Source organism: Pezoporus flaviventris, unplaced genomic scaffold, assembly GCF_033815535.1.
Source record: "Pezoporus flaviventris isolate CSIRO_AGI_PZ_B2104156 unplaced genomic scaffold, CSIRO_AGI_Pfla_v1 ptg000013l, whole genome shotgun sequence".
NCBI classification, from domain to species: domain Eukaryota; kingdom Metazoa; phylum Chordata; class Aves; order Psittaciformes; family Psittacidae; genus Pezoporus; species Pezoporus flaviventris.
In genome coordinates, this window is record NW_026892561.1 from 21,629,626 (window position 1) to 21,653,222 (window position 23,597).

Sequence of the window (23,597 nt, forward strand, 5' to 3'; positions counted from 1 at the left end):
ATACTGGTACATACGTCTTTATCAGCTTTCACAGCACAGTCTGGAGTCTTCCACATATGATCAGTATCTTTTGTCATGTCCTTGTTAGCTAGTTAATCTTCTGTATTATATACTAGTTAGAAAGCAAGTGCTATCTTCTCTCTCACTTAAATATAACACCCACATTGCAGGAATTATTCAGGTTATTACATACAGGAGAAATATTTTTTTTTCTCATTCACACATGGTGAAAATATACATGCTAAATGAAACAAATTTAGAGTGCTTCTTTTCTCTACTCAGTAATACAATTAGCCAAACATAGTGTTCCATGGGAAGAATTTGCCCTGGAGTCATTCTCTGAGGAGTTATTTTCTTTCAGTGGAGTCTATCCAGATATCCCGATGTTTGAGTTTTAAATCCAAATATTTCACTTTTCTTGACAGTTGTGCTTTTTAAAACTTCTTGCATGTAATTTTTTTTTAATTACTATAGTCTAATGCTACTATTTTAAAGGAAATATTTGCATGAAATTTCAAATATTCTTTATGAATGCATTTTCATTTGATAAATTAGGCTATAGTTCAGGAAAGGACCACACATGGTGATGCACTGATGGAAATGCATTATCACTAAGCATTGTGATCTTTGTTTTGTCAGTGTCAAAAGAAGGCTATTTTCCAGCATTTCTGTATGTTTCTGATGGAACTGCTTTCACTAATTTAAATAAAATATTGAGGATAATGCTTTTTAATAAGTTGAAAATTCACTTCTTGTTTCAAAGGTAACAAAATTAAAATAAAACCTTCTAAAAAGTTTAACATAAGCATCCAGTTTTAAAATCTTAACCTCTAATCTTAATAAATAGGTAATTTTCACATCGAATACTAAAACTGAGCCCCTTAATGCATCTGTATGCACATAGAAGCAAATTATGCTATGCAGATATGCAGATTACCTATGGTTTATTTGTGAGTGCTTTTTGCATGCTGTGGGGGCTGCAGCATTTGAAACCTGCCACCTACATAGTTTAAGTAAAATTAATTAAAAGATGGCTCAGATTTGGCCCTGTATATTAGATTGCCCACTGTATTGAACTGCCCATAATCACATCTGTGGGAAAGTAACTGGAAAAGTAAATAAGTATAAATAACGAAAATGTCATCAGATCAGAATTCACCATTTATTCTAGTGAACCATTTAATGCTTATCATCAGGAATAACCTTCAGTTATTCCAAGTTGAAAAATATGGACTGAATTCACCCAATTACATTGATTCTTCTTGTTTCTGGTGTGTCACAGAGGAGCAATAAACTTGGCTTAATGACTGTTTTGTGTCATTCAAGTGACAGAAAGCAGCTGGAGTATTTCTGGTGGATCTCGTCCAAAATACTTAAACATTTCTGTCTTTGAAGAAGAGGATTCCATGTGTTCTTTGGAATGATTTTTCCACCTAATAGAGCCAAGAACATGTTTTTGCTTTCCTTTTAAATGTTTCATATATCCACACTGCAAAAGCATGGAAACTAAAATTTGGGGTTTATTAAAAGGAAGAGATTTACAGTTATTTCATTTTAAATGGTTCTTGTAGAAAGATCAAATGTCAAAATATTCTTGTATTTAAAAATACTGGGACTTGTAAACATAAAAATGCACCCCTTAGAGCAATGCTTGCGTGCCAGAATGTTAAACTGCTTAGCGCACTATGAGACAAGTTTGTCTAACGAAAGAACTCTGAACTGTATCAGAAGGAAACGTTTTGGTTCGCTATAATAAGGAAATGGACTATTTCAGAAAGAATATGAATCAGGAAGAAAGCATACTTAGTCATCCTACATATCCTATTTACATAGGTAAATTTAATCTGTCCTGGCTTACATAGCAAATGCTCTATGAGTACAGTGTTTTAAAATTGATAGTGCATTAGTCAGGAACTGCAGGATCTCTTAGAAGTTAATTAGCCTTCCCAAAAACATAGAAGGACTGCAAATAAATCACTGAGGGTTTTTTGTGAATTACAGTAACAGGAATCACCATTAGGTTGGCTTTAGTCATATTTCCAGATACACCCCCAAAACAGTGTATCCATTCATAGGATGTGAAAGATTTTTGCAACTTTGCCCTTTGGCAAAACTCAGCAATTCAGCTTTATTTTAGTAAATTGGGATCTTGTGGAATATTTTTTATTGATGCTATGATAGATACTATTAATGTATTTCTCTCTACAGTTCCTCCAAGTGTTGTTGGTACTAATCCTGAGAATTTGACTGTGGTGGTGAATAATTTCATCTCTCTGACTTGTGAGGTCACTGGCTTTCCACCTCCTGATCTCAGCTGGCTCAAGAATGGGAAACCTATCAGTTCAAATACCAACACTCTTATTGTGCCTGGTGAGAACTCAGTTATTTCTATAGTCTTTCAACCAAAGTTCTGTCTGTTTTGTCTTGATAATGGCACTCTTCATGGAGTCAGTGTATTCTTAGTATTGCTCCAATGAGTAGACAAGACACTCGGCCTACTGTGTTTAATAATTCTTTTGTCTGTTGGGTGGGCTCATTTTTAAAGAAAACTGGCTGAGACTGAACACTGAACTAAACTGTGTGGAAAAGACTAGAGGGCAAATAGTGTAACAGAGGTGCTCTGATATAGGTATTCATTAAAGTTGAGTCACTTCGACTCACCTTTCAAAGAAATGATCAGAAACTGTGTGGAGCTAAGATAAATTCTGCTGGCTTAGATGTAAAAAGTAAAAATCTTCCCACTGACATCAGTGGGAAACTGGATTAATCCTCCTGAACGCTCAGGAAGAAATCCTTGTATTCTGAGGTCTTCTTAACCATTCAAAGCTCCTCACTGAATAAGGTCCGAGAGTGTCATTTTACTGCTGCTGCTTACTTTCAGCCCAGGGTAAAAAGTGAAGATCACTTGCTGTGCTGCTCAGTCCTGTCGTGCTGGTATAACATGACAGGTGTGCTGTGTTACAGCTTAGTATAAGGCACAGACATGGAAATTGCTTTATGTCAGTAGAAGCATCTGTGCAGATTAGTGAAGTTGGCAGAGGCAATAAGCTTCACAAGTGAAGACAGGTGAGACTAAGGAATAAAGAATGAGATAGTGACAAAGTTAAGTGGAAAGGGCATAATTATGTTAGGAGACAGTAGTTAGAAGCTATGAAACAAACAGGTCTAAAAGGAGTATTTATGGTCCCAGCACTCATGAATTTGCCCTAACATTTTAGTTCTCTTGGCTAGATTTTTTTTTTTTCTTTTAATGAACCTTAAAAAGGAATGACACTGCAGTGCTTTTTTGAATTAGAGGTTAATTTAGTGCCTATGTTCAGTCCGTTGGACCTGCTATTTTGAAATAACATTTGAGATTGATAAAATAAGCACAGAATAAATCTCAAGCCTTCTGTCTTCACTTCAGGTGCTCGGACTCTGCAGATTCCCCGAGCCAAACTACTAGATGATGGTGAATATACTTGTATTGCCAGAAACCAAGCTGGGGAAAGTCAGAAGAAGAGTTTCCTAACTGTTCTTGGTTTGTTTTTTACTAATTTCTGAAATAATATCCATTGCTTTGAAAATGCAGTATTTTGTATTTATTTTTATTAGGCTGGTTTTTGCCCTCTCACAAAACAAAGACAGGAATAACTCTGAGCTGCTTCTACAGTGCCTCCAAGTATCAAAGACCACAGTGGAACCTCACTAACAGCGCTGAACGTGAGAGTGGGAACCCCAGTGGTGTTGGAGTGCGAGTCTAATGCTATTCCGCCACCAGTCATCACCTGGTACAAGAACAGGCGCATAATTTCAGAGTCTGCAAATGTGGAGATCTTAGCAGATGGGCAAACGTTACAAATCAAGGGTGCAGAGGTATGCCAGGCTTGTGGGATGCTCCATCTGCCACTGCTCTGCTACCATTAAGCTATTATTGTGCTGTTTGTTGGTGTATTCTACTGGCTGTACACAGGAGATGTATTTGCTGGGGAGACTTTCATTCTGTGAAAAGGATCTTGAAATGGCAGAGGCAAAGGCTGTTGACATCTCTAAAATGTGGCATTAAAATAAGACTCCATAATTTTTATTTATTTACTTTTATTTTAGGTTTCTGATACAGGCCAATATGTGTGCAAAGCCATAAATATTGCAGGGCGAGATGATAAAAGTTTCCATCTTAATGTTTATGGTGAGCATACTCTGCATTATCTGCAGTAGTTATAATACCATAGATATTGTAGTGTAGACAATTCAAAATCAGTCTACAAAACTATTTGGTAACCAAACTATTCTTATTGCTTCCATTCAATTTTTAGTGCCACCAAATATAGAAGGCCCTGAACAAGAGTTGGTCAATGAAGCTGTCAGTAATCCTGTTACCTTTGTGTGTGATGCTACTGGAATTCCTCCACCAACGTTAGTGTGGCTTAAGAATGGAAAACCAATAGGTATCATTCTCTCATGTTCTTTACTGCTCTTTTTTCCCCCTTTGGGGTACCACTGTGGTATTTGCTGTTTATTTCTTGTTTCTTCTTCATCTGTCTCTAGACAGACTCTTATGTTAACTGATTGGAATCTTTGTTTTGAAATTTTGATGAAAAAAATCTCAAGATATGTTTGCTCTCTGTGGTCTGCTTTGGAATGACTGTTTGTTTACATATTTGCAGAAAGTTCTGACTTTCTTGAAGTTCATATTTTATCTGGTGGAAGCAAGCTTCAGATTGCTCGCTCTCAGCTTCTAGACAGTGGGACCTACACATGTATTGCCTCAAATATAGAGGGAAAAGCTCAGAAAACTTTTGTGCTTTCCATTCAAGGTAAGGCATGACAGTGCTGTGAACAGAACTGATTAATGCTGGTCGAGAGTGACACTGTGTCTGTGCTAAAGACACTGAGATAACATAGACATGTAGAAAAGTGGAGAATTTGGACCATTATTTCTATCATCTGCAGCCAGTGAGGAAAAATTGTAAGAGGATTATATACTTAGAAATTTGCATGAAACAGTATTCTTAACCTTGACTTGAAACCAGGCAGAAGGGCTCTGAGTGTTTGCTGCTGATCACATCCTTCCTCCCGCACACTTAAAATGTATTGGTTGGTTGAATGTGGAGCACCACACATTTATGGATGAAGAAGCCTTTTTTTGCCATAGCCAATAGGAGATAACAAAGAAATGCAGTCAGAATTTCCTTATGATTTTTCCCACACACACTCAAATGAGAAACCTTTGTTATAGAATTGACTCCTGCCTTGCTGTTTGTCACCCACATGCTGCATCTGTCTTGTTTTCTTCTGTTCCTAACGACTCATCCCCATTAATTGTGCTAGTTCCTCACTGTGTCCAATAACACATCTGTTGTATAGCATCTCCAGCTCTCTGCCATCATCTTCCCATGCCAGCAATTGCTAGTTGAGGGAGAAGAAGCTGCATTAGCTTTGAGCTGAGTGTGGTGGCACACCCATGTGTGATGGCTTGCCATCAGCAGGCCAAAGAGATTTAGTAACTGTTCGTCATAGTGATCATTCTTTGGGGCTGCTGGTTTTGTGTGTGTGTTCCTTCCCTGCTAGTTTTTCCCCAAGTTTAGGAATTTAATATTAAGCTGCTTGTTTGATCAAGTGTGACAGAAATTGCTTGAAATGCTCCAAACTTACTATTGGGACTGACGGTCTTGGTGGATAGCATGGCTGTCATCCTTGTTCTTTAAGCGAACAGGTTAAAAATGGCTGCTGGTTAGGATGGAGTATGTGGCTGTTAACAGGAACATGATGGTTATGATGCAATAGAATATTTGACTGTGCTCTAAGCATATGATCAAGAGCTAAACAGGTATTCAGTCATAGTAGTGCATTGTGATGTTTAATGAAATGAGACTTTTTCATAATATTGTTGCATGTGTCAACATCATTTGAGGAGAAAGCTGTAAATACTAAATATAATAGATATGTGTTTTTTACAATTTTGTAAATTGGCTATTTTAAGGAATGATTGAAGTGGCTTTGACTTTATATTTGCAGAACGCCCTCTAGAGACAATATAATCATGTACAATTTAAAATAGATTTGAATGGAGATACTGCAATAAATCCTAGTTACTAGTATAAGCACCTGCAGTGTAACTTCTTATAGTTTAGATTGTTTCTTGCTGATGAATCTTCTCTTCCCTCCATTATGCTCTTCCAGTTCCTCCTAATATTGTTGACTCTGAAATGCCTGGTGAGGTCAGTGTCCTTCTGGGAGAAAGCATCCAGCTTGTCTGTAATGTCAATGGAGTGCCCACACCTGTTCTGCAATGGCTTAAAGATGGAAAAACAGTTGCCAGTGAAGATTTACAAAGAATAAGGCAAGGAAAAATAAGCAAACACTTCATTCTCTTCTACAGTTTTAAACCTCAGAGGGTCCTAAAGAGGGAGCATAAAAAAGGCCCCTGAGGAAGGAGTGTAAAGAGGGCCTGAGTCTTAGCTTAGGTTAAGAACATCATCTCCCTTTGTAGCTTCTATAAACTTTTTTTTTTTTTTTTTTTTTTGCATAGAGGTAAGTATACGAAAGAAATATCTTTTAGTTAATAAATTCCATTAAAGTTCTTCAGGTTCAGTAAAGTTTATACAGGTCAGTAAGTTCCGTTAAGTTTCTTTGGAGGGAAAAGGTCTGAGACATGGAAACATTTTACTCTTGATGCTTTTCATTATGGAATCTTTAAAAACCTATTTGGAATTGAATCCCAATGTGAGGTCAAACAGGTAATCTCAAGGAAAAGGTTTCTAGACTATCTCTAATGAAAATATTTGCAAAAAACAATGGTTCTCTCACCAAATTCCCAAGAGGATAGAGATAATTGATTTAAATGTACAAAACTGACTGTCTATTTGCCAGATCATAGGAATATGTAAACAAATTCACTGTGTTTTATGGCCTTCCTTGTAGAGTAACTCCAGATGGCAGCACATTAAACATTTTCAGAGCTCTCAGTTCTGATACCGGAAAATACAGTTGTGTGGCTACTAATCCTGCAGGCGAGGAAGACCGAATTTTCAACTTGAATGTATACGGTGAGTTTTCAAAGATGTGAAGCTGAAATCTAGTCCACAAACCTGCCTTTGTAAGCACTCGTGAGAGAGGGCCAAGAAATGAATGCCTGTCTTCAGTGTAATACTATTTGCATGTGTTTCCTATTCATGTACTGTAGATATCACAGTGTATTAACCAGGATGTTCTGTCAATGACAAAATGATTGAAATTGCTGGAAATGTGTTTTGTGATAAACAGAAATGAATTCCTTTGGTGTATTTGGAGTTTGTCATAATAGAGAAATTCCACTTGCTGTGATTTTATATTTTTTTTCCCCTTGTAGAGAAAGAGAAACTTAGGGCTGATTCACTATGGTACCACTTTTTTTGTTGTAGTAGTTTATCTTCAGTAATTTCAATCAAAGCACATCAGCTGAAATCAGAGTAGCATGGTAGGGAACTAATAGTTAGAGGTTCCTAGAATTTTAGAGAAAAAAATGTTTGAGTTTTGGATTAAATTCTTCTCTTGCACCTTTTGACATTCATAAGACAGTGAGCATAACTCTTCTTTAGCAGTGTAGAGATTGGACACTTTATTTTGTGAAAAAAAGTGTTCACTAAGTGCAATGACTAGTGCGAAAGAGTGAAGAATTCTTCTTGTGGTTCAAGCCCAGCCGTGATGGAACCATGAAGCTGCTCACTCAGTCCCCCACTTCTTCCCACCCTGCTCCTGGAGGGATGGGGAGGAGAATTGAAAGAATGGAAATCCCACAGGTTGAGATAAGAACAGTCCAGTGACTCAGGGATAACACAAAACCACTACTACTACCACCAATAATAATAATGGTAAGGGAAATAACAAAGGGAGGGTATATAAAACTAAAAGGGAAAGGAAAACAGACAATAAACACAAATGATGTGCAGTACAGTTGCTCACCACCCGCTGACCAATACCCAGCCAGACCAGAGCAGCAATCTGGCCTTCTGGGTAACTTCCTCCAGTTTATAAACTGGGCATGCCGTGCTGTGATATGGAATACCCCTTTGGCTAGTTTGGGTCAGGTGTCCTGTCTCTGCTTCCTCCCAGCTTTCCGTGACCCTCCTCACTGGCAGAGCATGAGATTGAAAAGTCCTTGATCAGAGTAAACATTATTTAGCAACAACTAAAACATTGGTGATATCAGCATTGTTTTCAGACTAGAGTCAAGAACCAGCTACTACAAAGGAGAAAACTAACTGTTACAGCAGAACCCAGGACATAGACATAGGCAGCACTTCACAGTGGTGTAAATATCTGTCCCAGTTACACAGAGACTCAGAATCAATTGGAGTATCAGAATGAGCAGAGTAACAAGAGATGACCTTTGATATAATAAGTAACAATACTGAATGACCACATCACATCTTTTGGGGACAGAATGGCACTACACAACAGTGGAGACCTTTTTGATTGCTTTGTATTGGTTGAGATTCAAGCAATAATGAACTTAAATGGTCTTATCTATGCAACTCTCATGGTGTATGATGGGAACTAAAGTCAGCCAATGCTTAGAGCTGCATGTGCCTGGACCTTCTTTACATAGTGAGTGGATAAGTCCCCTCTTGCCCCCAAGACCAAAGTTTTCAAACTAACCTATAAAACCCTAATTTACTCTTAAAAAAAAAAAAGTGAATCTTTTTATTGAATTGCTTGTGGGGCATTAGGTGCAGGATTTCCTTCAAGGTAACACATGTGGAATGATTTTAAGAGCTGGTTTTAATATCTTCCTTTTCAACATTTACAAAATGTAGTTCCTCCAACAATAGCCAATAATAAAGATGAACCAGAGGACCTCACTGCCCTTTTGGAAACCTCCCTAAATATTGAATGTACTGCTACTGGAACTCCACCACCACAGATAAACTGGCTAAAGAATGGCCTCCCTCTGTCTGTGTCCTCCCAGATCAGGTTGATGTCAGCTGGACAAATTCTCAGGTTGGTTTTCATCTATTTTAACTAGCTGAGTTTTCTCTTCTTTTTTGGTATATCATCACAATTCAGCTAGTATTTTTTGAAGCAAAAATAAGATTTCATCAAACCCATGCAATAATAATGTTTTCCATTACACCTTGCTTAAAATTATTTTTCTGTAGATTTGCCAGAGTGCAGTTATCTGATACTGGTGCATACACTTGTGTGGCATCTAACAGAGCTGGAGTGGACAACAAACACTACAACCTTCAAGTTTTTGGTAAGTTTCTCTGAAATGCTTATGTAAAGAACCTTATTTCTCTATTTCTTAAAACCAATATTCAGTTTTCTTTCTGACCAACACAAAGTTTCAGACACAAATATATCTTAAGTAACTAATCATTAGGGAAACATTAACTTTTCAATGTGTGTGCTTGGTTTTTTTTTTAATGGAAAGTGTTTAACCTTAGAGGAGTCCTTACTTGAATTGGCACACAGAATGTCACAGGTTTTTTAGAAAGAATAATAATACATAATTTCTGAGTGAATTTTAACATGTGCTGAGCATGAACCTAAGTGGGAAAATGCAAATGGGTAACTGCATTCCAATTTTTAAATATTTAGAATTAACATCTGGGTTGTACTCTGTATGAACCAGATCTTTGTTTCTCGGCAGTACCACCAAGTTTGGATAACGCAGGAGGAACGGAGGATCTAACTGTAGTAAAAGGCAGTTCAGCTTCCATGAAGTGTCTTACTGATGGCACTCCTGCTCCTACTATGTCTTGGTTTATAAATGGACGTCCTTTAAGCCTTGGAGCTCACCTAACATCAAGTAACCAAGGAATGGTCCTTAATTTTGTAAAAGTAGATATCGGTGATACAGGCAAATACACTTGTGTAGCATCCAATGAAGCTGGAGATACCAGCAAACATTTTTCCCTGAAAGTGTTGGGTAAGTGTTAACTTCTCAGTTTAATAAAATGTAAGCAGTAAATGAGTATCTACTCAGGACAACAATTAAGAAGTCTCTAGGGATAAGGAGTATTTTCAAGAAACACCTAATGCAATAAATGAGAAAAATAAGGAATTGGAAGATACCTAAACATATGTGAATAAGTAATTCAGTATATTTTTTCCCCAGTGTTTCCAGAGTACTGAAATATGATATAGTTAATAGTAAAATAACTTACAAAGTAATTTGTTTTAAATTAATAATTTTAGTTCGTAGAAATTCAGCTTGAAAGGATGATAGTGCAGCTGAAGGCATTGCTGATGGTATGATAGCTAAAGGGCTTATATATTCCTTATATATATATAAGGATATTATGCAATATATTGTGATATTATGCAATATATTATGCATAATATATTATGCAATATATTTTATCTGGGATTATGAAAATATTTTCTAACTAATAATTCCACCTTATAAAATATGCAAATTAATAGAAAAAGGCAGATGGAAATCTCATGAGATAGTTCATGACAGAAATAATACTAACGTAGAGTGATTCTACAAGCTCTAATCATAGGCTGAGTATCGTATTTTGTAGGCTTTTTGAATCAATAAAGAACTTGAATGTTCTTCCTTCCGCAGAGCCACCCCACATCAATGGTTCAGATGAACCAGAAGAGCTCTCTGTCATCATTAACAACCCTCTTGAACTTCTCTGCATCTCTTCTGGCATTCCGGTCCCCAAAATCTCATGGATGAAGGATGGGCGCCCGCTTTTGCAGAATGATAATATTCATGTCCTAAGAGATGTCCTTCAAATAACCAGTGCTCAGGTAGAGTATTTATTTCAAAATATGCTCAGTTTTGCAAACCCTAGAGGAATGTGCAGAACTGTCTTTTATTAGGACCATCCGAAGAGATGTCCTGAAAACTAAAAATCACCCACCTGCATTTGGAGTTAGAGGATATACTTTTTAAGACTTGCCTTGAAGTTTTCCATACAGAACAAGCAGTAGTATTATGGACTGAGTGTCCAAGCACTACTGCCTCTCCTGAGCATTACTACTTTAATTTCATTTCAGAGTTCTGTAGTTTTCAATTTATCAGTGCTTCTTGTTATAAAACAGTACAATTAATGCTGTGGGCTTGTATTTTTCTGGGGTTTGTTTTGGTTTTAGTCTGTGTCTGTAATATGTTCTTTTTCATTTTGTACCTATTTGACCCTCATTACTACCTCTTGCTGTTCTTTCAGGTTTTATAGCTCCTCCTCAAGCTTTCTTCTCTACCTAGTAGCCCAGATTTTCCTAATATCTATTTGTTTCTCACATTATAAGCCATATATTGCAGAGAAAAACTGAATTTCTGAATTTGCAGTCATCTGTTTTCAAATTAAGAAAAAATAAATAAAGACAACAGAAAGACTTTTGGATTAATTCAGACAATAATGGAGTCCAGGGAAAAAGAACCTTTAAAGACTTGCACCTAAGGCTGTATTCAGCTGTGAAAAGCCAGACTGAATTTCACCAAATAGAAGTAAGACAAGGCTTGGGACTGTTTGCTGGCTTGTTTAGCTTGTAAAGCAATTATTTCTTGTCACTACAATAAAGAGTTTACAGGAAGGATAAAGCATAAAGGTATTAATGATTATGCATGCACAAAAAGATTTCCTTAGTACCCAAAACTGATCCTTGCTTAGATGGGTACCTATAGCTAGTTCCGTCTTTATTGATTACCTGTTGTAAAAAGCATCACAAAGAGAAAGGCTCTTGCTGGAGGCACATTATCCAGGGGGATTTTATGGTGTCCTGCAACTCCTAAGACATCTTTGTACAATCCCACCATGCTAAATAAAGTTTTCTAGAACTTCATTAATTTATTTTCAAACATTCTTTGTTATTGTGTTTGTTGTCAAGTGCTGCCTGTTATATGTTGTTGCCCATGTTTGTATTTCAGTTTTTCTGAATTGTTCCCATATTCTGAGGTTTCTGCTGAAGTTATTTGTGTGTTTTTAGGTGGAAGACACAGGAAGATACACATGTTTAGCATCTAGCCCAGCAGGAGATGACGATAAAGAATATTTAGTAAGAGTGCATGGTAAGTTAAATTTAAGGGAAAAAAATATTCCTTTAAATATACCACTAAGGTATCTGTCAGTATCTCATTTTACAAGTTATATGTTGCTAAAGAATTACATGTTTTGAGACAGTGATATTACACCATATGATCTTAACTAACATTTCTGAATAAGGGTAACAGTTCTGAACATGATACACAATTAAAAAAGGAAAGTTCCACCTGATGCAACTGGTTTCTGTTATAATTCCAAGTCTTTTATTTTGAATACTTAGGAAGTTTATAGATACCAGTATTCAGTTGGATTGAGTTTATTGTGCTTACTGAAAAAGAATGTGAAGTATACTGACATCTACCATAATCTTAAGTTTTCAGTATAAAAAGGTAAGAACTATTTTTAGCAATGAATATGTAAAATATAGTGACAATAAAGGAAATATAAATGCAACTTCTGCCATTTCTTGAAGACTATAGCTCCCGATTTAGTTTAGTTTATCGATTAACAGTTTATAGAACTTCAATGATCTGTGCTCTGTCTGGTTTAAATGCCAGTACTCTCACTGAGAATGGACTTTAATTTCTCTCACAGTAGTTTCCAGTGTGTGACTTGGGAAACGTGTTCACGTGTTAAGAAAATGTGATTAGGAAACATGTTCACATGTTAAGCAAATGTGATATATTTAACACAAGAATTAAAAAGTAGAGCTAATTAATGATACTGTAGTTTTCTATTTATTTTAAACTTAAGAAAAAAATAGAAAATTTCAATTAATAATTTTAATGGAGCTCATGTGTGTGGTGTTAATTTTTTTCTTAATTCTTGTAACAGTTCCTCCTAACATTGCTGGTACCAGTGGTCCACAGGACTTCACCGTGTTGCAGAACAGACAAATTATTCTGGAATGCAAATCCGATGCTGTGCCACCTCCGACAATCTCATGGCTTAAAAATGGAGAACTTTTAGAGGTATAGTGGTTACATTATTTGTACTAGTCTTTTGTTCCCTTTATTTTTTTACACACACAGCTTGACGTTTCTTATTCTGCTCACTTGCCCCTTCAGCGTAGTCCAAGTCATGATGCCTTGAATTCAAGAGAAGCCGAGTAGCCCCAGTACAAATACAGTTAGCCCTAAATGAGTACCTGAAGCTAGCAAGCATGCGAAGTGGCCATCCCGCTGTTACTTGTTCTTTTTTCCTTTAGGGGGATCCCTTGCTCCTCCTGGATCCTCTGAACAATGCTAGAAGCCTTCGGTATACTCCTGAATGGCTTCCCAGGAAAGGTAGCTGAGAAAAGACTACACTATATATTTCCTTTGGGTATATTATGCATCCTCATATTATAGTAGTTTTTAGAAAGGAATTTAAACAGTTTGTACTGGAAAAAAATAAAAAATTGTTTGCTAATCACCATAGTTTTACATCAAGTGCATCTTTTTCACTCAGAATTCCATGTTAAGGCATCAAGTCTTTGCTGGTTGAGAGACAATTAGCAAGATGAAGATGGTTTATACAGAAATAAATTTTTACTTCCCATCCTATTCCTTGAAATCACTCAGAAACCAGGTGATTTCTAATTGAACAATTGAAGTCCAGTTATCAATAAAACTTAATTGATAATTTTCCCTCAATTGCTCTTTATTCATTAATAAAGAGGAAACAAGTTCAGCTTATTAATTGCATCTCCCTTAACAGTAATCCAGCAGTAGTCTTCATTCAAAGTTCTGCTTATTTGTTTTCCTTCTGACATGTCATTCTTCAGACTCTATAGTAGATTTAGAAGAAGGAAATATTAGTGGAAGAATTAAGAATATGGTAGGCAATTATGTCTTACTAAGTGCTGCTGGGGAATGTTATCTGTAGCACAGGAACTAGCTAGAAACAAGACTAACTTAAACATTCTTTTTCTGAATGGTGAAATAGTTAATTGGATAGTGATTTTCAAATGTTTTTTTAATGAAAGCAAGGTTGAACAACGGTTGGAAGTTCAGAATGTGAATAATTTTGCCTCAGTCTTTCAAGAAAGCTTGTGTTTTAAAAGCAGTGCTTAACAAAAATAAAGCATGAAAAGAAGCCACTGCTTTATGGTGAAAATTTATAGCAGAGCAATTGAGGAACATTATGATAGACATAGTTACTCAACTGATAACCTTTGGATTAACTTTTGTAATATTAGTTTTCTTGGCTAGTGAGAACACACATGTCAGTATGTGAGGGCTGAGGCACCTTGGTTGTGTGGTATAGTCAAACCACTGCCTTAGATTTAAATAGAGCAGGGGATTTCAATCTCAAGAAATATCTTCAATGCAGCACTAAATTTAAGTTATGCATTTATTTCAGACATGGTACTCTTAATTTGTCGTGTACTTTAAGTAACAGAATTAGGTTTATTGTGTTTTCTACCACCCTTTTCATTCTTCAGCTTAGCTTATATAAATATATATGCTAGATAACAGGAAAACAGTGTCTTCCTGAATTCCTGGTTGCTTTCTCAACTTTGAAGAAATGTAATAGCCTACTAATACTAATCAGCTGGGAAAGAGCTTTCCTTGGGTATGGAAAGAGATGCTCTGTGGCATATTCTTGTCCTTATCTTGGAAAAATTGAGGTTTCACAATGACAAGAGAGGATTGGAGAAAGTTTCGCAGGCTGCTGTGTTATTTCAATTTAAGTCATCACTGCTTTTTGTAATGTAGCCTTATGGTGGAGGGGGTAATTCCTCCTGGTTTTGTTGCCTTCTGTTGTGCAAATTTTGAGGTCTAATTTAGGCCTCTGTATGCTTAATGCTGTAACTGTGCAGCACCACCATTCTTGGTAACAGAACCATAGAAAGATCTAGCTTCTAGTAAGTAGCTTTGGAGTCCTTGTACTCTTCACTGATATGGAAATCCACACTGAGTGTTAAGAAGTAGGTAGGAACATCTTGACCTAATCTGATTTCATTTAAACAGTTGGAAAAATTGCTGAATCTGTATTGTTTCAAAGATTGGTTTCCTGACATGCCCTGAGAAGAGTGTAAGGACTATGTGATAACTTCATTGTCTGCCCTTTGTTGTCAATATGCTTCTATGTTTAGAATCCATTGGATAGGCTGTTTGTCCAACAGGAAATACTAGTTATTACACAAAATCTGACTGTCTATAATCTACTCTGGTGGTGTGTCATTTCACCTGTGGCTCTAACACTGCTGTTTATTCTGCATTGGTAGACTTCCTGAGTTGGTGCTTAGTACGAGACCAGTGTACTCTGGTACTAGTGCAGAGAAGTGCAGAACCAGCAGAGTTTCACCTATCTGTTGTAGCTGCTATTCTCAGATCTTCTACCCAAAAGAACAGATGGGAATATCAGCTTTCAACTTCACACAAAGTGTGGGTAGCACATACTGGAAAAGTCTGAGTTTCTGATATTTTTCTACTGTTCTCTACTCAGTTAAGTTCTTGAACACTTGTAGTTCATATCGCCATCGGTCATTCATGCAGATATGACCCAGATAGGCTGTAGCAAAAATGCCTTGATTAAAGGGTTAGCTAGCAGGTGCTGTAGAGTTATTGTAGAGCTGAGAGGAACAGTATCCTCATATTTGAAAATGCTGGCTAGTAAACTTAGTATCTAAGTTTGTGCTTAGATCAGGACTGTGGTGTTTGAAGAACAGTGTGCAGAAACTTGTATTTCTTCTGCCTTTAGTGTGCATGGAATTAAAAAATAAATAAATAATTCATCGTGTTCTATTAGCTGCCCCTTTCCGTGAAAACTCAAAGCCCTTGGGCTTCATAACCTAAAAAGCTCTCCTATTCACTTACAAGTCCCAGTAGCAGTTCCAAGGGGGAATCATTACACAATGATAATTTTTAAAGCTTTGTTTACCCTATTACCTTTGCAGATGTAAACAACGTTAAGCCAGCAATACATTCAGTATCTGGTTTATCTTTGATCTTCTTTCATGGCTTTTATTACTCTGCAACAACAGAACGTTCCATCTTCATAAGGAGAAGAATAGTAAAGCTAAATTTGTGAAACTCTCTCTCTTTTCCATTAGGGAACTCCTCGAGTTCGAATCCTATCCAGTGGGCGATACCTGCAGATCAATAACGCTGACCTCAGTGATACAGCAAGCTATACATGTGTGGCAAGTAATATCGCAGGAAAAGTGACCAGGGAGTTCATGCTGACAGTACATGGTAAAATCATGGATCCAGTCTTGTGCATTTTGATCTTTGCATGGTATTTCTGCAGGAGTTCATACAGCAAGAAAGAAATTTTAATAGTTTTTTCTAGCCCACTGTTGGCCACTTAGGCTGAGTCTAAACTCTGGCACCCTGTGTATTACCTTGTGTGTGCCATCATCTGAGTCCACAGTTGTCCTTCACACTAAAGGACCTGTTGGGGATTCACCATGGTTCACTGTACAACTGTTTGTGCTTCCTGCTAATGGAGGGTGCTCTGCATCTAGCCATCATCATGATAGTCAGGATACATCCAGAATGATGAAGGACTGAGAAATATTCTTGGGCAAATTCAGAGAAATTCTTAAAAGCACTTGACTAGGACCTCGGGGTCTAGGTTTCATAGCTGGCTTGTCCACCAGTTTTGCAAATTAATTGAAAACTGGTTTCTTCTCTGCCCCTGTATGCAGGAGATAGTAAGATAAGGCTTGAAGGGTTGTACGCATCTAGATGCTTGTCTGGTGTTACCATAGACCTGAGTTTCATTTTAAACCTGTGTATTTTCCACCTCTAGTGTAATGAGAAGCTATTATATTCTCACACTTGAGTGATGATATGAAACTTTTTTCCTGTTTCTGTTCACTTCACAGGCCTGTCATATGTACCTGCATTACATTGTTCCCCAATGACTGTTCTTACTGGTCCAGCTAAAATTCTTTTTCTCCTTAATTTAAAATAAGGAAGAAAGGATATCACCATAGCCTTACTTTACTGAAGTAAATATGCTGAACTGTTTTACTGTTTTAGCTGTATTATATCCTTTGCAGTAATTTGCAATGATATTTAGAATGCATTTCAGACAAACTTTCTTTTTCATTCCCTGCTGCATCATGGCAATTATCATGCACTACACAAAATGGTAAGAAACTTATTTTTGTCTTTGCAGCGATCCCCATACCTGTTACTACATCTGTTTTCATGTGTTTAGGGTTCAATCATTGCAGTGTGAAGTTTTTTTCTTTAGATAACAAGCAATTTTTGGCTTTACAGTGGCTCCTACGATCCGAAGTAGTCCTCAGACTGCTGTTGTGCATATAAATGCTTCTGCTGTTCTGGAGTGTATTGCAGAAGGAGTACCAACCCCAAGAATTACATGGAGGAAGGATGGGGCTATTTTTACTGGAAACAATACAAGGTATTATCCAAAAATCAGCATAAATATTATTAATTGGTTTTTAAGAATGTATGAACCACAGAAAGATTAATTTGACATCTGTGATTCATAAATTAGTTTTACTTTCACAAATTAGAACTAATATTTGTACTATGTTCTCAAATAGACACAAATGTGGAAAATATGGTCATAGAAGCAGTAATATAAAGAGGTTTCATACTTCTATTGTTAAGAAGGACAAAAAAATTCTTTGACAACCAAATATAATAATAATTCTTCTGGTATTAAAAATTTTGAACAGTAATTCAAAGATTTTGTTATTGTTATTATTATAACTATTATTTTATAACAGTAATATATAAATATTATCTAATATATAAAACTTTTTATGTCTGTTCCAGTATCAACTTTCATTACAGTGAATAGTTTCCATCTTTTCATTGCTCTACAGGGAAGTAGTTGGGATTTTCTAGAACTGAGCAAATGCTAAAGAATTCATTTATATTTCAAAGAAAAAAGTACAATCATTAGCTAGGCATTTTTAACGGCTAAATTAGAAACCATAATAAAGGGCTTTTGGATATTTTCTGCAAATCTGGCATCATTTATATGGAATTGCTATGTCAGCTAAATTTCATGATTTCTCTGGAAAATAGATGTGCTGGAAAAAATGAAGTTAGAATAAGTGCAACAAATGAGAAAACTATATATGCCCAAATTAAGACATCATGTGTCTAGGCTATTTGTTGTGTACCCTGAATCGTGTTTTCCTTCTGCACTACCAAGATAGCCTATGGTTCTGTTGATTGCATAGTGGAAAAAAAATATATGGCTTTATTTCAGATATTCCATGTTAGAGGATGGATCTCTACACATACACTCAGCGCATGTTATTGACACAGGAAGATATGTGTGTATGGCAACCAATACAGCTGGCACTGAACGCAAACGAATTGATCTGCAAGTTCTTGGTAAAAGTTTTGGGTTTCGATAAGTGTATGTGCTTGAAGTCCAGTCGCATCATTGTTCTTGTTCTGACAGATCATATTTTAAGTTTAGCCCCTTTTTCGCTGTTCTGCTTAAAAAAAAAAAAAAAAAAAAATTATATTTGTGGCCTTAGGAGTACAACCCAAATGTTTATGAAAAGAAAATATTTACTCCTTGTGCACTGGAAATAGAAAGACTTGATACATCCCATGCTGCATGTTTAGGAAGTTTACTACCGTCACTCTTTATAAAAATCAAGTAAATGTATTTGGCAGTTCAGGTCTATATAAAGGTATGAAAGGAGTCTGGGGGCATATGTATATAATTATTCTGAATAATTAAGCTTTGTTTGTCCTTAGTTCCTCCAGCTATTGCTCCTGGACACACAAATATCACAGTTACTGTAAATGTGCAGACCACTTTGCCTTGTGAAACCACTGGAATTCCAAAACCAGCAATTAGCTGGAAAAAGAATGGGCATCTGCTTAGTGTTGACCAGAACCAGAATATATACAGGTGAGAGATGCTTTATTTTCACTGTGGGTTTAAAATTTTCGGGGATGATTTTGGCACTTTAAAAATTTAGCCATTCTTAAATGTAATCTTTTATAGCCAGCAAAGTCAGTGGTCTGATTACCTGAGATGAAATATTTCAGTGTCTTTTACTTTCTTCTCTTTTCTTTGTTCAGACTTCTATCTTCAGGTTCCTTAGTAATCATTTCTCCCACTGTGGATGATACTGCTGTCTATGAGTGCTCTGTGTCAAATGATGCAGGAGAAGATCAAAGAGCAGTTGAACTCACTGTTCAAGGTAGAGGGAATATTGCTATTACATCTGTATGGCATCCAGGATTTCTTGGGGGCATTCCAATGTTGAGATCATGTTTTTATACCATGCTTTTCTGATACTGATATCCATAAGGCTCTAGTATCCCCAAGAAATGCAAGTTATTTCCAAGAATTCATAAAACTGAAAAGGAGCAAGTAACCTTTACACTGATCTTCATTTTTAGTGCCCCCAGCCATAGCAGATGAAGCCACAGACCTTTTGGTGACAAAGCTGTCTCCAGTAGTGATTTCCTGCACTGTGTCAGGGGTTCCTTTCCCCTCAGTTCACTGGACCAAAAATGGCATAAAGTTGCTTCCCAGAGGAGATGGCTACAGAATTCTCTCTTCAGGTACTGTGAGTGACTGGAGCTCAGCCTCACATCTAGAAAAAATGACTTAAATAAATGCAAACAACCCCTCTCCAATTTCTTAGAATAAAAATACAGACCTCTTCAGATGGATGCTGTAATCACAGTGAAACTCTCTTGTGAGATACTGCTGTATGTTGTAACGCACCCTCTTTGTTGCAGGCGCCATTGAAATACCTGCTGCTCAGCTAGCACATGCAGGACGGTACACCTGTGTGGCCAGGAATGCAGCTGGCTCAGCTCACAGACACGTTACTCTTCACATTCAGGGTAAGATGGGAAGCTAAAGAGAAAATGCATTCTGTAAGTAAATGCTGTCGATTTAACACATACCTGTGCTGCAGAATAATGGTGAGGCCAGAGTGGACTGTCACAAGTAGTGTCTTGCTCAGCCAAATTGTCTTGCAGATGCACTGATTAATCACAAAGTCACTACTCTGCATGTTACAACTCTGGTACCTTGGGTAGAGTCTCCCACTCCATGCTGCACTATTTCATTTTTGTGAGGTTTTTTTTCCTTTGTTTTCTAGTAAGTTAAAATGTATCCGTGATGGCAAATTGCAAGAAGTAAGGCTGTATTCTATACCTTCTCAGACTCTCAGATCATGCAATTTTAGTATCTCCTGTATTTTCCTCTTAATTTTGTTCCACAGAACCACCAGTTATCCAGACTCAGCCAGGGACGCTGGATGTCATTGTGAACAATCCCATTCTGCTACCATGTGAAGCGACAGGTACACCTCGGCCCATAATAACATGGCAAAAGGAGGGCATCAATATAATCACAACAGGTATCCTCTTAACTTCAGCCTACTTGCTGTAACTCAGAAACTTTTTTTCTCTTTTCTGAATGTTCAAACTTAGATATAAGGAACGTATTAATTTAAAAACGAACAAACAAACCAATGAAAAAAAAACAAGCCAAAAGTTTCATACTGTGCTTATATTTGTTTTAGGAAACAGTTATATGGTTCTTCCAAGTGGCAGTTTACAGATTGCAAAATCAACTATTGAAGATGCTGGCACTTACATGTGTGTTGCTCAAAATCCAGCTGGCACTGCTCTGGGGAAGATCAAACTGAAAGTTCAAGGTAAATCATCTTTTAAACTTGTAGTGATCTACAGACAAGAAATCTGTGTATGCTTTCTGTTAGTGAAAACACAATTCTGAGCAATAGAAATGAACTTAATGCTTTCCTATTTGATGACACTGAATAGAGCCCAGGAGGCTTATTCCTTTTTGTTGTCTAATTCATGATCAAGATACGCTTTTAAGATTATTTTCACCAAGAACTGAAGCATTCCATGCTTCTTACAACATCTAAGTATTTTGAAAATTTTCCTTATTCTTTTCAGTTCCTCCTGTTATCAAGTCTCACCTCAAGGAATACGTTGCTCCTGTTGATCAGTCTGTCACTCTGCAGTGCGAGGCTGAAGGCTACCCTGAGCCAGAGATCAGTTGGCACAAAGATGGACGACAAATAACAGAGTCCATTAGAAGAAGAATCCTTAGCACTGGTGCTCTTCAGATTGTGTTTGTACAGCCTGGTGACACTGGCCTTTACACATGCATAGCAGCAAACTTGGCAGGGTCCAGCACTTCTAGCATGGACCTCACTGTACACAGTAAGTGGGACTGTATGGAAACATCATGCATTATTACAGCATAAACCTACACAGGGTAAGGAGCTAGGATGTAAGGGAGAAGCTCAGCAAAACTGCACTACTTAAAGGGTGGGTTTTACTGGGTTACGGTTGCTTGAATTTAGAAAGAGAGACATTTGTCTCACTTAGTTTATACATCTGTTATAAGCAGTTCACACATTTCTCTGGTTTCCTTAATGGTGGTCATTGACAGGGACTAAACACAAAAAAGAAGATCCAGACAATGGTTTCAGGTATTCAGTGCAGTATAGTATGCTTTTACAGTAGTGCTTGGATAATCATAGAATAGTTAGGGTTGGAAAGGACCTTAAGATCATCTAGTTCCAATCCCCCTGTCATGGGCAGGGACACCTCACACTAAACCATATCACCCAAAGCCTCGTCCAACCTGGTCTTGAACACCACCGCCAGGGATGGAGCATTCACAACCTCCCTGGGCAGCCTATTCCAGTGCCTCTCCACCCTAACAGGAAAGAATTTCCTCCTTATATCCAATCTAAACTTCCCCTGTTTAAGTTTTAACCCGTTACCCCTTGTCCTGTCACTACAGTCCCTAACGAAGAGTCCCTCCCCAGCATCCCTATAGGCCCCCTTCAGATACTAATAAATCTTTTTTATATCCCTTCTCACAGTTCCACCCAAGATTCGCAGGAGTGATGTTCAGTACACAGTCACAGAGAACTCCCAGGCTGTTCTGTCCTGTGTGGCTGATGGGATTCCAACACCAACAATAAACTGGAAGAAGGACAATACACTGTTAACAGAGATAGTAGGAAAATATCAGGCTATGCCAGATGGAGACCTCATTTTGGACAGTGCTGTTGTAAGTTTCCTGAATCTAAGCTATGCCTCAACAGGTTTGGCAATAGTAAGACTCTGTTTCTCTTCATATACCCCCACTTTTGGATTAATCTTTGTTTTATTTTGTTTTCTTGCTCTTAATGTTCCAAAGTAAACATTCAGTTTTCCACTGTGGAGTAAAATCTGTAAAAAATTTAGAGTGATAAGGAAGGAGAAAAAGAAGGTCTTCAAATTTAGAGGAAGTGAAAGAGTTCAGATGAGCATTTCTTCTGAGTGTTTGTTCCAACATTTTGAGATTCTCTTATTGTTACAAGGGGTAGCATTGTGTAGGATATATCGTAGTTGAATTTCCCCAACACGCTTTCTTTTAGCATGAAGATTCTGGCAGTTACACCTGTATTGCGAACAATGCTGCTGGAGAAGACACGCACACTGTCACCCTGATAGTTCATGTGCTTCCAGCTTTTACTGAACTGCCTGGAGATGTAGCTTTGACTAAAGGAGAACAGCTCAGATTAACTTGCAAAGCAACTGGGATACCAGTACCTAAAATAACATGGACCTTTAACAATAACATCATTCCAGGTAGGTGACACCGGGTTTTATAGGCCATTCTGCTCTGAAATTGTTTCCCACATCCACACAGCATTGCAATTAGTTTAGGATAAGGAAGAAATATAATCCAGAGGTAACAAAGTTGATAGGCAGTGATTGTGTGTGGAGTATCTTCAATATTGTGCGATCATGTAATCAAATCGTCTTTGAGACAAAGCTGTAAGGACGATTAATTAAGATATTGTTCTTCTTCTGCCACCAATAATGTAACACATTAAAAAAAAAATCTGTATTTGATGATATTTATTCAACATCCAACAACTAATGCTATTTCTCTTAAATTTGAAGAAAACCTCAGCAGTCCACAGAATGTGGATGCACAAAGCCTGAAATTAAGGGACAACTTAAGTGAATACAGGCATGTGCGCAAATGTTATAGCACTGATTTTTCTATGCATTGCTGAGGTATCTAAGCAATTAAATGGTACAATGCCATCAAGCTGTGTTGCTAAATAGCACTGTAATTCAAACAGTCTTACAATATACCAGTCACTGAGATGTACGCATTTAAATTCATTGGAGTAACCCTTTGCTCTGTGTTCTCCCTTCAGCCCAGTATGATGATGTAAATGGACAGAGCGAACTTGTTATTGAACGAGTGTCTAAAGATGACTCTGGTACATACGTCTGCACCGCAGAAAACACAGTTGGCTCAATCAAAGCTATTGGTTTTGTGTATGTCAAAGGTATGTAAACCATCAGTAGTTACGGTCGCTGTTGGACAGCTTCACACAGCCATCTGTTTTGATAGTATAATCCTAGGATGGTTCGGGATGGAAGGGACATTAAAGATCACTGAGTTCCACACCCCTACTACAGGCAGGGACATCTTTCACTAGATCAGATTGCTCAAAGCCCCATCCAATCTGGCCTTGAATACTTCTAGGGAGGGGGCATCCACAACTTCTCTTGGCAACATGTGCCAGTCTTGCCACCAGTAAATAATTTCTTCCTAATAGCTAATCTAAATTTATCCTCATTCAATTTAAAACCATTACACCTAGTATTTGGTACATTGTCTATGGCTAAA

At 37.3% G+C, this 23,597-nt stretch overlaps 1 protein-coding gene across 6 annotated transcripts in view; it reads left to right on the forward strand.

Annotated features, from left to right (window-relative positions):
- The window catches only part of HMCN1 (hemicentin 1), a 190,942-nt gene that overhangs the window by 143,480 nt on the left and 23,865 nt on the right, over positions 1 to 23,597 (forward strand). For all 6 annotated transcript variants that reach the window (XM_061452120.1, XM_061452119.1, XM_061452121.1 and 3 more), the window contains 27 exons: positions 2,209 to 2,370; positions 3,407 to 3,520; positions 3,653 to 3,855; positions 4,087 to 4,168; positions 4,296 to 4,427; positions 4,647 to 4,796; positions 6,163 to 6,322; positions 6,904 to 7,028; positions 8,778 to 8,961; positions 9,120 to 9,217; positions 9,614 to 9,892; positions 10,538 to 10,728; positions 11,908 to 11,989; positions 12,798 to 12,934; positions 16,003 to 16,144; positions 17,180 to 17,324; positions 18,147 to 18,274; positions 18,650 to 18,806; positions 18,980 to 19,101; positions 19,304 to 19,468; positions 19,649 to 19,756; positions 20,140 to 20,277; positions 20,443 to 20,577; positions 20,843 to 21,112; positions 21,784 to 21,974; positions 22,324 to 22,537; positions 23,119 to 23,253. In XM_061452120.1, coding sequence (XP_061308104.1) covers positions 2,209 to 2,370; positions 3,407 to 3,520; positions 3,653 to 3,855; positions 4,087 to 4,168; positions 4,296 to 4,427; positions 4,647 to 4,796; positions 6,163 to 6,322; positions 6,904 to 7,028; positions 8,778 to 8,961; positions 9,120 to 9,217; positions 9,614 to 9,892; positions 10,538 to 10,728; positions 11,908 to 11,989; positions 12,798 to 12,934; positions 16,003 to 16,144; positions 17,180 to 17,324; positions 18,147 to 18,274; positions 18,650 to 18,806; positions 18,980 to 19,101; positions 19,304 to 19,468; positions 19,649 to 19,756; positions 20,140 to 20,277; positions 20,443 to 20,577; positions 20,843 to 21,112; positions 21,784 to 21,974; positions 22,324 to 22,537; positions 23,119 to 23,253 — 4,149 coding nt within the window. The remainder of the gene's footprint in view (positions 1 to 2,208; positions 2,371 to 3,406; positions 3,521 to 3,652; positions 3,856 to 4,086; positions 4,169 to 4,295; positions 4,428 to 4,646; positions 4,797 to 6,162; positions 6,323 to 6,903; positions 7,029 to 8,777; positions 8,962 to 9,119; positions 9,218 to 9,613; positions 9,893 to 10,537; positions 10,729 to 11,907; positions 11,990 to 12,797; positions 12,935 to 16,002; positions 16,145 to 17,179; positions 17,325 to 18,146; positions 18,275 to 18,649; positions 18,807 to 18,979; positions 19,102 to 19,303; positions 19,469 to 19,648; positions 19,757 to 20,139; positions 20,278 to 20,442; positions 20,578 to 20,842; positions 21,113 to 21,783; positions 21,975 to 22,323; positions 22,538 to 23,118; positions 23,254 to 23,597) is intronic.